Source organism: Meles meles, chromosome 11 (genome assembly GCF_922984935.1).
Source record: "Meles meles chromosome 11, mMelMel3.1 paternal haplotype, whole genome shotgun sequence".
Lineage (NCBI taxonomy): Eukaryota > Metazoa > Chordata > Mammalia > Carnivora > Mustelidae > Meles > Meles meles.
Genome location: NC_060076.1, coordinates 70,749,847 through 70,765,990, shown reverse-complemented (window position 1 = coordinate 70,765,990; position 16,144 = coordinate 70,749,847). Strand labels below are relative to the sequence as shown.

The following is a 16,144-nucleotide window of genomic DNA, read 5'->3' as shown; positions in this document are numbered from 1 at the left end:
TGCCTTCTTACTCTGCTGCAGCAACCAGCCCAAACAAGAGAGGTGGCCTGGATTCCTGGACACACACAGGAACAAGAGAACCACCCCCATCCCCCAAGCTGCTGATCCTGTAACTTTTGTATCTTCTTCCTTTCCCCACCTTCTAGTGGCTAACAGGGCTCTTTCAGGGTAGAAGGAAAATTAAAAAAAAACAAAACAAAACAAAACTAAGGATTTTGCTCTTCTGAAACAATAACCATGAAACTCGTTATTCCAGTCATGTCTGTTTCAAGTCTAATCAAACAGCTAGAGTAAGAACCCCTAAGGGCCTAAACTTTTTCAAGAGCCCACAGAGGTCTATCTCCTCAAAGACTAGAATATGTCAATAACTCTACAAAGTAAAGCTGAGATTAATAATAACAGTGACTTAGGGTGCCTGGGTGGCTCAGTCGGTTAAGAGTCTGCCTTCACTACATTCAGGTCATGATGGCAGGGTCCTGGGGTCGAGTCCCGCATCAGGCTCCCTACTCTGTGGGAAGCCTGCTTCTCCCTCTCCCACTCCCCCTGCTGTGTTCCCTTTCTCGCTGTGTTTCTGTCAAATAAATAAGTAAAATCTTTTAAAAAATAATAATAACAGGGGCCCCTGGGTGGCTCAGTGGGTTAAGCCTCTGCCTTTGGCTCAGGTCGTGATCTCAGGGTCCTGGGATTGAGCCCTGCATTGGAGTCTCTGCTCAGTGGGGAGCCTGCTTCCCCCTCTCTCTCTCTGCCTGTATCTCTGCCTACTTGTGATCTCTGTCAAATAAATAAATAAAATCTTTAAAAAAATAATAATAATAACAGTGATTTAAATGTTAAAACCCAATCACTCAGAATTGAAAAATGACATAGGTAAAAGGAGCATCTGTCTTTTTTTTTTTTTTTTTTTAAGATTTTATTTACTTATTTGACAGATAGAGATCACAAGTAGGGAGCGAGGCAGGCAGAGAGAGAGAGAGGAGGAAGCAGGCTCCCTGCCAAGCAGAGAGCCCGATGCGGGGCTCGATCCCAGGACCCTGGGATCATGACCTGAGCGAAAGGCAGAGGCTTTAACCCACTGAGCCACCCAGGCGCCCCAAAAAGGAGCATCTGTCTTGCTCGCTCTGAGGCACGAGCCTGGGACACAAGAGATGCAACCCGTGCGCATGTGCCAGTTTCCGATTCACTATCTCATGTAAACATCTCTCCCCGTCTGACAGAAAAGGACCATGGGGCTCACACAGGCTTAGGCATAGGTACAGCAGGCCTATGCACAGAGCTGCTCACACGGCTGCCCGCCTGAGGGCACAGCCTCTGACACCTCTCCTACTACTCATCCCTTTAACTGCAACCGTCAGAGACCCAACCAAATCATTTCCCTTCATAAAACTAATAAACAGGAACCAAAATTCATGAATCTGCTACTTAATCTTTTCCATTAGAGATTTCTATTCCACTAGAGATTTCTTGTTTTCCTTTTTTCTTTTTTAAGATTTTATTTATTGATTTGTCAGAGAAAGAGAGTACAGGCAGTGGGAACAGCAGGCAGAGGGAGAGGCAGACTCCTTGCTGAGCAGGGAGCCCAATGCGGGACTTGGTCCCAGGACCCTGAGATCATGACCTAAGCTGAAGGCAGATGTTTAACCAACTGAGCCACCCAGGCATCCTGAGATTCCTTGTTTTTCAAGAAAAATCTGTGTGCATGTATTTACCACCCACGCAAATATTTATAAACAAAAATTAAAATGAAACTTCATACTAATCCTCAGAGACTTGATTATGTTAGCTTGGCAAGTCTGAATAACAGATAAATGTCATTTTGAAAATAATAAAACAGGCCAAATAAATCAAAATAAATACCCTCCAATCTTCCTACAACCTTGGTGTGGCTAAAGAAAGAAAAAAAAATTCATGAAGCTATCAGACTACAGCATGTCTGAAAATATGATGGCAAAGGAGAGCTTTTTCTCCTCGGTGAATATAGACATCATCTTCAACTATTCCTTCCAAATATAACTATACATTCTCCTATTTATTAATTTATTATTTAAAAGAAGCCTGACGAAAAAAGAAAGAATATGCATAAAAGTCCATGAAATCAAACAGAAAAAAACCCTGCTGAGACCATGCAAATACACTGTGATATCATACAGAATATTTTTTAAATCTCAAAATCAGAAAGAGATCAATGTCTCGACATTACCTTCCTGGAACCTGGTCTGGCTGGAATATAAACGTAATGTCCCAGACAAGAATCAAAGGGTACAGTGCACGGCCTCTTCATGGCTGTCCTGGTGTCTGGCCCATCTCCACAAGGTTCCGTAGCTGAAGAGGTCATTGACAGGTTAAGTTTTGATAGTTCTTCGCTCAGTTGATCCACAAGAAGTTGTTGTTCTATTATTTTTTCATTCTTTGTAGAAAAGAGATGCACATTTTTAAAGTAGAGAACCTCCGTATGTGTGTAATGGTTAAAAATAAATTGTACATTGCCCCAAACCACAACTACCTTAACGGTACCAAAACCCCTCATTTCTCCATTGGTGAGTCTTCTGATGTTCACCAGCATCCAGAATCGTTCTGAAGCCTGAAAACTTTTGAAAAGGAAGCAAGGACAGACAGAGAGCCTGAAGAGATAACTACTCAAAGAAAATGTCCTGCACACTGTGATTGGTTGGTTTGCCATCCTGAAGCACTCTGATTTGTTGGTCTTTATAAACGGTTGGCCTTTCTGAGGGAAATCCAAGTGGTAACGAGAGAGAAGAAAGTTGCAAGTGGACAAAGAATTGCAAATGGCCAAGGTGGCAGCAAAGGAGACAAGCTGGTGACAGGTAGGGTTAAGTGAAAGCCTTTCCTCAGTGCAAAGAAAGCCCAAGCACAAAGAGATAAAAGATAGGTAACTGATAGTCCTGGGAGAAAAAAGAACTTGGCAATCAAAAGCTGAACAAATTGTGTATCAGGAATGTGTGTGTGTGTGTGTGTGTGTGCACGTGCACACGCATGTGTGGCTTAGCTTTCTGTTTGTCCTCTAAAGAAACTTTTTTTCAGGTATATCCAGTCCAGCAAGCTCTAACATCAATCTTTGTTTTATCAGCACAAAGTTATGTAAACAAGAAATTATCATTCATCTTAATACTTCACATGTACTACAATGTTCAAATGGGGGGGGAAATCCCAAAAGTTTCACAGTGCTAATGCTAAGCTATAAAAAGTCGACCTTATAAAAAATTCACGTATTCAGATAATTAAAGTATATGCCAATGGCATATATTGGAGTCTTTACATTTTCTGGGAAAGGGAAAATACCAATTATATTAGACTTTATTCAACCAAGAGTGTATGGTACACGCTCCAGGAAAACCACCAAAACCATAAAGAATAAAAGTATAAAATCTGAGCTCATGAAATAAAAACAGAAAAATTAAAAACATACACTGAATCCAAAAGAAGATAAGAAAAGAGAAAAAAAGAACATAGAGCAGGATAAGTAAAAGGACAATGGTGGAATTATAACCAATATATAAGAGTCATTAAATTCATAAGTGAACTAAGTAATCCAATTAAAATATTATAATTCACCAGAGAAGATTATAAAATTATATAACTTGCTGCTTACTGAGAAACACCACTAAAATAGACACACAAAGATGAAAAATAAGATGGAGAAAGACACACTATGTAATATTAATCAAAAGAAAGCTAGTAGGGCTCTGTGAATACCCAAGTAGATTTTAAGGCAAAAACCATTAGAAAAGGTAAAAAATATTAAAAAGAGGGACTGGGTGGTTCTGTGGGTTAAAGCCTCTGCCTTCGGCTCAGATCATGATCCAAGGGTCCTGTGATCGAGCCCCACATAGGGCTCCCTGCTCAGAAGGCAGCCTGCTTCCCCCTCTCTCTCTGCCTGCCTCTCTGCCTACTTGTGATCTCTCTCTCTCTGTCAAATAAATAAAATCTTTTAAAAAAATATTAAAAAGTTGAATTCACCAGGATGATGTAATAATCATGCATTTCTATGTACTTAATAACACATCTTCAATACATAGAATGCAAAAATTGTCAGTACTATAACAAAAAGACACCAAGAATTAGTAAAAATATAGATGTGAAGGGGCACTTGGGTGGCTCAGTTGGTTAAGCATCCAACTCTTGATTTTTGACTTAGGTCACAGTCTCAAGGTCGTGAGATCCAGCCCTGCGTGAGGCTCTCCACTCAATGCGGAGTCCAACTAAGATTCTCTCTCTCCATTATGAGGCAAAAAAAAAAAAAAAAGATTCTCTCTCTGCTCCCTCAGCCCCCTGCCCCCACTCATGCATGCACTCTCTCTCAAATAAATAAATAAAATCTTTAAAAAAAAAGAAAAAGAAGAAAATGAAGTCCATCAATAGTAGAATAGGGGCGCCTGGGTGGCTCAGTGGATTAAGCCGCTGCCTTCGGCTCAGGTCATGATCTCGGGGTCCTGGGATCGAGTCCCGCATCGGGCTCTCTGCTCAGCAGGGAGCCTGCTTCCCTCTCTCTCTCTCATTCTCTGCCTGCCTCTCTATCTACTTGTGATCTCTTTCTGTCAAATAAATAAATAAAATCTTTTAAAAAAAAAAATAGTAGAATAGAGTCAAGCAGAGTCAATTATCACATGGTTTTACTTACTTGTGGAGCGTAAGGAATAACACAGAGGACATGGGGAGATGGAGAGGAGAAGTGAGTTGGGGGAAATCCTAGGGGAGATTGTGAGAGACTGTGGACTCTGAGAAACAAACTGAGAGTTTTGGAGGGGAGAAGGTGGGGGGTTGGGTGAGACTGGTGATGGGTATTAAGGAGGGTACGTATTGCATGGAGCACTGGGCGTGCTGCATAAACAATGAATCTTGGAACACTGAAAAAATAAAATTAAATTAAAAAAATTAGTAGAATAGAAACATAAATTGCAATGTGTTCATACAATGAAATCCTGTATAGCTATAAACTCTAACAAGCTACAGTTACATTGTGGATGAATCAGAACAAAAAGATATCCAATAAAAGCAACTAGATACTAAAGAATATACATACTGAATGATTAAATTTATAAAAATTCCAAAATGTAAACTGTAGTGTTCAGGGATACTTAGTAAAACCACAAAGCAAAGCAGAGAAAGCATTACTCTGAAGTAAGGAAAGTGACTCTCTCTGAGCAGGACGAACTAAGGACTTCTGAGGGGCTGACAGTTTACTATGTCTTTTTTTTTTTTTTTAAGATTTATGTTTTTAAGTTTTTATTTAAAGTCTGGTTAGTTACCATACAGGGTAATATTAGTTTCAGGTGTACAATATAGTGACTCAACACCTGCATTCAATAGCCGGAGCTCATCACAACAGGTGCACACCTTAATCCCCATCACCTGTTTACTCCATTCTCCCCACCCACCCACCTCCTCGCTGGTAACCATCCTTTTGTTCTCTATAATTAATAGTCTGTTTCTTGGTTTGCCTCTCTCACTCTTTTTTCCCCTATGCTTATTTGTTTTGTTTCCTAAATAGGAGGCTAAGACAGAAAAGTTGAAAGATTTAACCAAAGTTAAAGAGCAAATCACTGATGGGAGTATGAAGGGATGATCTAATAAATTTTAAAGTTTGTGTCTACCTCCAGCTCTTATCACCATCACATTGCCTGTTACCTTGACAAACAAGAGAATGGAAAGACACAGAGAAAACATGACCATCATATGATGTGCAAATTAAGTTCCTGGGTATCATCTTCCTGTTTGTGAAGGATAAGTCAGGGTAACAATAAAAATGTTTTCCCCTTACACCGATTTAGGGGAAAAACTGTAATAACACTTTTAGTTGCCTGAAACTGCAACTGAAACCTATTTTTGTAAACACTCCCATTTATCATTTAACAAGCTCCTGTTTAGTGAAGTACTAGTTCAACTAAATCTACCGCTCTAGATACGTTAAGAAACTCTACCTGTAATCTATTCACTTTCTGCGCTTCTTTCAAAGATACCACATGGCCTTTGTTTTCCTGGACCATCATTTGCACTTGGTTCTTTAGTTCCTTCACCTCCAGTTCTCTCTGATGAAACACAACTTCATCGGCAGCCAGCGCACACTGGGAAGAGGGAAAGAGAGCACAAGAGATTCACCATGGAAAACATTGAGGAGAGCCCAGAAATTACCACAGAAACTGGGGATTTATTGACGATTTGACAATGTTTCTTGAAATTTTTCTTATCCTATTCACTTTCAACATTTTTCTCTCCTTGTTAGGAGAAAGAAACAGTGTCAAGGACCTAGCATGACTATAACCTAAGAATTAATTAATGTAATGATAGAAAATTTTTCCTGGTTTTAGTTCCTGATTTTTAAAACCAAAAAGTTACTCAGTTTCTAGAGTACACTCAGTTAAGATTTTTACTGTGGGTTTTTAAAAATCAAAGAGGTCACATTTTCCAAACTGAGCTATAGAGTTAAGAACGCATTTGGATTTTTTAAATAGAGAATATCTGCTAATTTTATGCACTTTCACTATGAAGAGATACTTTGATTTTTTTTTTAATTTTATTTATTTATTTGACAGAGAGAAATCACAAGAGAGGCAGGCAGAGAGAGAGGAAGGGAAGCAGGCTCCCCGCTGAGCAGAGAGCCCGATGTGGGACTCGATCCCAGGACCCTGAGATCATGACCCGAGCTGAAGACTAAAAATATGGTTAAACAAAGAGTTTTCTTAATTTCTAATGAATTGTGCCTGTTCTCAAATAAACTTGGGATATGCAAATAATACTTTAAAACAAATTTTTTTAAATTTTTTAAAGATTTTATTTATTTATTTGACAGAGATTACAAGTAGGCAGAGAGGCAGGCAGAGAGAGGAGGAAGCAGGTTCCCTGCTGAGCAGAGAGCCCAATGCGGCTGGATCCCAGGACCCTGGGATCATGACCTGAGCCAAAGGCAGAGGCTTTAACCCACTGAGCCACCCAGGTGGTCCATAAAACAATTTTTTAAATTAAATAAAGAAATGTAACGTTTGTCAAGAGTCTATTCTATGCTAGATAATGATTTGACATTTTAAAAATATCTCACTGAATAGACGGGGTTCCTTTTTCATGAAGAAACTAAGAGATTAAGGCCTCTCCCCAAGATGACACAGTACATAAACTAAACTCCTGATCTTCTAGCCCAGGGCCTATCTAGATCCAAAGCCCGCGCTCATTCTTCTAAGCTATAGGAAAAGACAAGAACAAGTAACTGATTTGCAAAAATGAATGTGCACTTTACATAAGATTTCATTCACAGAAACAGGCTATGTATGTGACTTCTCAAGCAACGGCATCAGGGTAGATGGGCCCCCGCACTGAGAACCCACAGCCTAAGGCCTGCCTTGATTTTGTCACAGCCTCATAGTAGCACTTTGGGTAAGGCCCTTCTTTTCTCTGCTTGGGATCCTCAAATGACCAAATAAGGAAAGGACACATGACCCTGTTAGTCCTTATGACTCCATATGTGTATAGGATCTATGTGACTTCTTTCATAAAATAAGCTATAACTGAGAAGACTGGGTGGCTCAATTGGTTAAGCAGCTGCCTTCAGCTCAGGTCATGATCCCAGGGTCCTGGGATTAAGTCCCACGTCAGGCTCTTTGCTCAGTGGGGAGCCTGCTTCTCTCTCGGCCTCTGCCTGCCACACTGCCTGTTTGTGCTCTCTCTCTCTCTCTCTCTCTCTCTGACAAATAAATAAATAAAATCTTAAAAAAAAAAAAAAAGAATAGGAAATATTCCTTCTTAAAAATATAAGCTATAAGGGGCTCCTGGATGGCTCAGTGGGTTAAAGCCTCTGCCTTCGGCTCAGGTCGTGATCCCAGGGTCCTGGGATCGAGCCCCGCATCGGGCTCTCTGCTCAGCGGGGAGCCTGCTTCCTCCTCTCTCTCTCTCTGCCTGCCTCTCTGCCTACTTGTGATCTCTCTCTGTGTCAAATAAATAAATAAATAAAATCTTTTAAAAAATAAAAATAAAAAAATAAAATTGGAAAATACTGAACATTCTATCTCTCACTTGAAGATTAACAGCATCCACTAGCACTTTCAAAGTCCTGAGAAGTCTTGGGTTCTCTGCAATCTAGCTAGCATTCCCAAAAATCATCTGCTCCCGATCCCCTTTTTCACTAAGACTGTTAATATCTTTGGAAAGTCTTAATCTTGAACGCATCATCTTGAGCAAGTGTAATTCAGGGTTTCCAACAGATGGAGAGAAAAAGTTAGTATCCACCCCATCCTCAACCAAGGGGTTTTATGGGTTTCCACTTTCAGCCACCTTAGTAGCAGGAAGGAAAAGCACTTCCTACTGCTAACCCCTACAGCGCCCCAAAGTTCAAGCTTCCCATCAACCATACTTCCCATTCTGACAGTGTCTTATACCAAGGAGGAAGGGCCAGGCCTGCTCTATCTACAAGGAAGGTAGGGCAGAATCACTGCTTTAAAAAAAAAAAAAAATCCATAATTTTAGAGGTATTACTTTAAATGCTTTTATTTAAATATCAGAAGCTCTGAGAGAGAACCAGCAGTCCTCATAGTGTATTCAGCAATGACCCTTTTGGCGCGTCCTTTAGGTGCTTTTAGGGCATCCAAGAGATCAAAACTGTTTTCCCAATAATACTAAGCCAATATCTTCCCTGTTTACCATGCTGACATTTGCACTGATGGTACGTAAGGGTGGGTAAAACTGCTGACTCCTAGCGTGAAAAGGGGACATGTCACCAGACTGTACCAGGAGTCACTGCCTTCCTCACTGCCACGCACTCACAATACAAACAAATGCCAGCTTCACTTAAGACTATCTTGATGGGGTCACCTGGGTGGCTCAGTCGGTTAAGCATCTGCCTGCAGTTCAGGTCATGGTTCCGGAGCCCTGGGATCGAGGCCCGCATCAGGCTCTCTGCGCAGTGGGGAGTCTGCTTCTCTCTCTCCCTCTGGCTCTCCCCCTGCCTGTGCTCTTGCGCTCTCTCTAATAAATAAGTTAAATCTTCAAAAAAAGAGAATATCTTGATGAAGCAATAAAAATTATTTCATTAAATCTCAACCTATGAGTACTTTTTGGTATTCCATGTAATGAAATAGGAGGTATTTCAAAAGTAGCTCTGCTATAGAATGAAGGGTGATGGTTATCTGCGGGGGAAAAAATTTTATGCAACTGAGTTGCAAGCTGAAATAGCCACATTTTTCACAGAGAGCTATTTTAATCCTAAAATCAACTGTAGTTACTCATACCTGGGGTATGTGACAAACATTTTCTCAAAAAAGAAAACCATCATTTGGGGGCACCTGGGTGGCTCAGTCGTTAAGTGTCTGCCTTTGGCTCAAGTCATGATCCCAGGGTCCTGGGTTCGAGCCCCGCATTGGGCTCCCTGCTTAGCAGGAAGCCTGCTTCTCCCTCTCCCACTTGCCCAGCTTGTGTTTCCTCTCTCACTGTGTCTCTCTCTGTCAAATAAATAAATAAATAATCTTTTTTAAAAAAGAAAGAAAACCATCATTTCAAGGGAAACAACAATATTTGCTGCAAATGATAAAATTCAAGTTTCATGCAAAAATTAAAATTTTGGAACGCATTTCTGCTGCAAGTCTGATGGGTTCCAATACTTAAAGACCCTGCTGGTAAGATCAGTAGGTAAGATTAGTGAATGTAATTACTTGATACTGTCTAATGATAGGCATCAACATTTGGAAGATTACATAATTTAGTAAACAAATATTTTCCACATGACCAATAAGTGACAATTTAGAATCATGTGATAAAAGATCCAAAGTACAAGATATAGTGAATTTTAAGATATAAATATTAATGTAACAAAGACAGTTTCAAATGCCACACGGCCAGTAACCATTAGGAAATCTCTACTGGTTGAGTTTTGGTGTAATAGCAAAGACAAAATATCCATAAATATCTGAAAAAGCCATTAAAAGATCCCTCCCTTCCAAATACAAATCTGTATGAAGCTGGTTTTTCTTCATGTACTTCAACTAAAACAACATATTGCATCGAACTGAAAGCTGAAGCAGATATGAAAATCCTCCTGCCTTCTATTAAGCCAGACATGTAAAATGTGAAACAATTCCACTCTTACTAAACTTCTTTTGTTTTGGAAAATAGTTATCCTTCATGAAAAAAAGTTATTTATTTTACACGTAATCAGGCTATTATTGTTAGTTTTGAGCGAGTTAATTGTCTAAATTTTTGTGTTTAAATTTTGTGTTTAAAATTTTGTGTTAATTCTAATGTGTTAAATATCAATAGATACAGTCCCCATAAACAAAAGCTCTTTAGAGGACCTCATTTTACTTTATTTTTTTTTTTAAAGGTTTTATTTATTTGACAGACAGAGATCACAATTAGGCCGAGAGGCAGGCAGAGAGAGAGGAGGAAGCAGGGTCCCTGCTGAGCAGAAAGCCCTACGTGGGGCTCAATCCCAGGACCCTGGGATCATGACCTAAGCTGAAGGCAGGGGCTTTAACCCACTGAGCCACCCAGGCGCCCCCAGAGGACCTCATTTTAAAATTGCAAAGAAATCTTGTGAACAGGGCGGTTAAGCCTCTGTGTGGCTCAGATGGTTAAGCCTCTGCTTTCCGCTCAGGTCATGATCCCAGGGCCCTGAGATCGAGCCCCACACTGGGCTCCCTGCTCAACAGAGAGCCTGCTTCTCCTTCTCCTGCTCCCCCTGCTCGTGCTCTCTCTCTGTCAAATAAATAAAATCTTTAAAAAAAAAAAAAAAGAAATCTTGTGAACAAAAAGCTCAAGAGCTGCTGTAATAGAGGCTTCTTTCTAATACATATAAAAAGGTCTTGAGGAAAGATTTCTAACTAGAAAGCTATGTTTTTAACTACACATTTTCCTATTTTCAAAAACTGGCAGAATATCCATTTGTCTACCAGACCCCCATGTAAGGAGGACTGGATGTGTCTTGTTTCCCATGATTTCCCCAGTGACATAAAATCTTCCCATACTATGTGTGAATGGAAGGTGAAAAGCGTAACTCTAAATTCAACGTACGTTTATGTAATACGAATACGTATATCTACATCCCTTAAATACTGTCAAATAAGATGATTTCTTTGCTTGTTCAAAAAACCCAGCATTCCACACTCAAAGGATGAAGTATTTTTTTTCCTTCAAGAACCACCAACCCAAAGAGGAATAAAGACTGACTAACATGCAGCTTCACTTTGTTTTCTGAAATTGTCTTTCTCTTCATCCTCTAAATCAATGAGCAGGTCCGCGAGGTTCTGCTTCATAAATATACCAAGTGAAGATATTAAAAGAGAAAGGAGAAGGAGCTGAGAAGGTGTGAATTAAGAGGACAAAGCGGTAGGAAAAGGGAAGAAACTGAGCAAAGACAAATGAGATTTCACACATAATCCTTTGGAAAAACTTCTGAGGTTCCAAAATGACCCTTGCCCCAGTAAAAGGAGTCGTCCAACAAGCCACCAACAAAAGGCATCCACGTACCTGGCATTTCTTCAGCTCTCGCCTCAGCTGGAGGACCGTAACATGCTGAGGCCCTTCTCCCAGGATGCCGAGGCCGTGGCTCCCTCTGAAGGAGGTGAACACCGCCTTCTTGACCTCCTGAGTCATGTTCAGCCACTCCTGCAGTTTGTGCAGCTGCTTTGGGTTCAGTCGGACGGCCTCCTTTAGGTCCACCAGGAAGGTAACGGCTTCCTCCACGCAGTTCTGGTAACTCAGACATTCGCCTTGCAGCTGGGCCACTTGCTCCTCCAGAGAATGGATCCTGTTTCTCTCAGGAGTCTCCTCCGGATGGATCTGGCTGGTTTGGCTGATGCTAGCCTGTTGGCTTTGCAAAGCTTCTCGAAGCAACTTGATTTCAAACTCCATTTCGTCCATTCGATCTGACTCGGGGCTGAAGTTTAAGGTGGGCTTGTTTCTAATGTTGCGGGCTCTGTTGGCATATTTGAGGGAATTTAAGGACTCATCGAAATCTGAGGAGGATGGGCTGACACAAGTGATCATGACAGTCTTGGCGCTGCCTCCCAGGGAATCTTTCAGAAGCCGGGTAATTTTCGCGTCCCTATATGGAATATGTGAACTCTTCCTGCGGGGGTCCCCGAGAGCGCTGATGACGTTGCCTAAAGCCAGCAACCCACTGTTGATCTGAATGGATTCTTTGAACCGTTCGCCAGTATTCCCGGTTTTGGTTACTCTTTCGGAGCCAGCCAAGTCCACAAAGTGGAACTTTGAGACAATCTGCCGACGGGAGTACCACGATCTGTCTTCACCTGCCTCTATGTTTTTCTCCACTTGACAGATGCTGATTGTAAAAATTGCATGTGATCTACTGGAGTGCTCGTTCATTTGCGTGGTCCCTGTATGCCTGGCTGCATTCCCCATCTCCAGGAGACTCATCACCTCATCTGCGCTCTCCACCTGGCATTCTTTGGCCCCAACAATCACTTAAAACAGCAACAGCAAGTTTTTAAACCAAATTTTAATCAAAACCCAATTACAATAGTTAATATTGACTGAACTGCCCAGGCTAAGAAAAGCTCTTAAAAATAAAAAAATCAATAGCACTTCAAACAATAGTGACATCAGCAACATCATTAAGTCATTTTAGATAATCTCCCAAAGGAACGATTTTAATAGATAGCACTCATTTTGATATTTACATTCTAAAAGAAGTAATATATACATATATTTTAAACAATCTGGTTTCTTTGGAGTCACACTCAATTCTTTAAGATGACTGCTAAAGAAAAACTCTTTATTCCAGTATTTTGACTTGTAGAGTCTAATAGACTTACTAAAAAAAAAAATAGATTAGTTGAACAGAAAACTCAAAAGAACTAATCAGTAGTAGATTAATGAAGAGAAATTCATGTCATTTGTGTTTTGTTAATATTCAAGTCATCCTTAGGCTTATGGTTTTTGGTATTGTGTGGTCATAACCAATGATAAATGACAACTTCAGTGTAAATAAAATTGGTTATTCATTTTAAAAACAGGTATGCCCTACATAATAGCAGAGTACAAGGTAAACAAATGTGATGGCAATTCAAAAAAAAAAAAAAGTTTCTATTTCAAGAACAGCAGAATAAGAGCCGCAAATAAACCAAAGCTTACTGCCCACATGATTTGTTTATATTCAAACATATTTCAAAAAGCAGCAGGCAGATTTGGGATTTGAATCAGAGCAGTATAGCTCCTGATTCTGTGCTTGAATTACATCTCGTTTCCTCTTTATACAGATCCTGTATTGTCACTGTCTTCTCGAAAAATGATCATTTTGCTTTCATTATTTCCAACATGACACCTTAACAACTGAGAACATTTAAAGTTCTAGTACCTATACTACAAACAGGGAATGCTAAAATATCAGCAATTATAAAATATGACAATGTAACTGTAAAGCAAACGGTAACCTTCATAAATTTTTCCCGTTAGGCTACAGCTTAGCACTATCTCTGGTCTTCAAACCCAGCTGCGAATCACCTGGAAGTTTTATAAAAGAGAAAGAAGCAAGGTTCAGGCCCCATTCCAGACAAATTCATGAGAATTTCTGAAAAGTGGCGCCCGAAAGACAGTATTTCTTAAAAAGCTTCCATGGTGATACTGATGGTGCAGCATCCCAGGCTGGATACAAAACATTGCCTCACACACAGGAAGTAAATAAATATGTCAAACAAATACACTTTGGTAGTGAATGGAACATTACATAAGACAGACGCCAATTGGTCTTAAGACAATTTGTTGCATCTTCCCAAAACTTTTGCAGAACTGATATTAGTTATTAAGTTTATCAGAAGGGATAGTATATACTTCTGCATTATTTGACTATTCTACAATAAACATGTGTCATTTCTGTTATCTTCTTAACAGAAGATAAAAACACTCAATAATTGTATTTCATACGATACAGAAGCTCAAAACGTTGGTCTGAAGTCTGTCCAGAAAAGAGAAACTATATTGAATTATCTACTAAGACCATAAACTACTATGTCTGCTTTCTTTCTAAAAAACAAAACAAAAACCATTTTCTCCAAACAGCGAGGAACGCCAGGACTGCCAAGACAAGGCCAATAAGAGGACAAACTTCACTGCCCCCTGCAGGGAGTCTGAATGATCTTACTTTCCTAACTGATAAGAAATTTCCTCAAGGAGTCAGTGACTCCTCAGGTGGGATCCTTTATCTCCAAGAAGGGTTCTACCTAAGTATCTTTTCTAAGAAAGAAACACACCCAAGTCAGTGTTATTAATAATAGTGAAAATCTAGAAACAGCTTAAATGTCCAAGAATGGAGCATTAATTTTAAAAAGCATAATACATTCCAAAGACCATGAAGAGTCGTAAGTTTGAAAAATATTTAACGGTGTGTGAAAACTCCCACAATACAAATATTAAGTGAAAAAAATAAGGAACAATGTTACACGTCGGGTTCTAAGTATATTAAGAAAAAATTTATATGTGCACAGAAAAGGAAATCTAGAAGGAAACACACCAAAAACAGAAGTTGTTCTTTCTGGGTTCTGGGATTAAAGATGATCTTCAACTTCCTTCCTTAAACTTTCCTATGTTTTCAAAGTGTTCTATGCTGAATATATTACCCTTTAAATCAGAAAAGCAGAAAGTGTTATTCTTTAAAATACTTATATTTTGACCCAACTAACCTTCTCCCATTTCCAAACAAATGGATGAAATTAATAGGTTGCTAGCATAGAAATTCAGACCACAAGAAGCACAACGATGGACAGTGTCAATATGGAGGAGCAAACACATAAACGGTGCAAATTTAAAAAAGAGAGAGAGAAAGAGGGAGGAGGCAACAGATGTGGTGGGACAAAATCAGAGAGGAAGAAAGAATTCTGGAACAACTTGGACAAACACCAAAGGAAGAAGCCATCCCCACTCTGGGGAAAACTCTGGGAGGACAAAAAAAAAAAAGCACGAAAACTAATTTAGCCTATTTTGAAGTCTTGCTGGAGATCAACTCAGAGCAGGGCAATTATAGAAAATAAGTACCTTGAATTACAACTTATTAACTTAATCATACCAACCTGTCTGAACTATGTTTCACCTAGGTGATTTAATGGGCATTGGTAATCAAAAAGTTACCCAATTTTAAAGTAAAAACAAATGCATTTTGCTTCAATGTCTGTTTTAAAGATTCTTTGGAATACATCCCGAAACTCAATTAAATCACATCTATTTGCTAATGAAGGCTATCAGTTAAGTAGGCTACTTTACCTGTGTTTCCTTTTTCATCTTCTCGGATGTGAAGATCCTTCATAGATGTTTCCAATTCTAGAAGATCTCTTAGGTCTTCCTTATATACTTCGATATAAGACACTTTAATACCAAAGTCAATGCTAGGGTTTTCAGAGATGTTTTGAAATATTTCTTGGATAGCTCGAGGAATGATACCCTTTTGTCCTTCCACAACTGAAGCTAAAAATTTAAAGAAAGGACATGTGAAAATTAAAATATAAGGAAGGCTAAAACCCTACATTTACAACATACTTTTTATATAACTATATTACAAATTTTTAAAACCATAACTTCAAAATTCATGTGTAAAGGTTTCCACAATTTTTTAAACAGTTTTAAACATTTTAAATAAGCAGAAGAAAAAATTGAGACTTAAGGTTAAATATGTTAGGCCAATTTAGAAACCTACCCACTATTTGTAGCATCGTTCCATGGGAAATACATTCCAAGCTACAAAAAGCTGGCTTTCAAATGAACCTTAAAAACAGCTTCCAGGTTGAAAGTTACCAATGTTTAGATCTTGGGCAGCATCCTGAAAAGCCGAACCTCTATTAACTTGGACTGCCTTTCACCTAATTTAAGATGCAAGCCTGCCATCATGTGGCAAGTAAAGGAAGCTATAGGTTTTTCTAATACAAAGGAAAAAATGAAGATTGAAGATTCTTTCCTTTTTTTTTTAAGATTTATTTTATTTAGAGACAGTGTGTGTTATACACAAACACTGAATCATAGAACATTACATCAAAAACTAATGATGTACTGTATGGTGAAATGAAAATGAATATGTCATGAAAAAGAATAAATAAAATGGAATCATACCAAAAAAAAATTCTTTATTTTAGAGAGAATGCGTGTGTATGTGCAAGTGGGGACAGCGGGAAAGGGAGAGGGGAAGAGACTCCCTCCTGAG

The 16,144-nt window shown here is 39.3% G+C and overlaps 1 protein-coding gene across 2 annotated transcripts in view; it reads right to left on the bottom strand.

Moving 5' to 3' along the window:
* Positions 1–16,144, bottom strand: part of KIF27 (kinesin family member 27) — a 90,507-nt gene that overhangs the window by 56,451 nt on the left and 17,912 nt on the right. For both annotated transcript variants that reach the window (XM_046023233.1, XM_046023234.1), the window contains 4 exons: positions 15,214–15,414; positions 11,464–12,422; positions 5,937–6,080; positions 2,198–2,404 (listed from right to left, as the gene is read on the bottom strand). In XM_046023233.1, the coding sequence (XP_045879189.1) occupies positions 2,198–2,404; positions 5,937–6,080; positions 11,464–12,422; positions 15,214–15,414 (1,511 nt within the window). The remainder of the gene's footprint in view (positions 1–2,197; positions 2,405–5,936; positions 6,081–11,463; positions 12,423–15,213; positions 15,415–16,144) is intronic.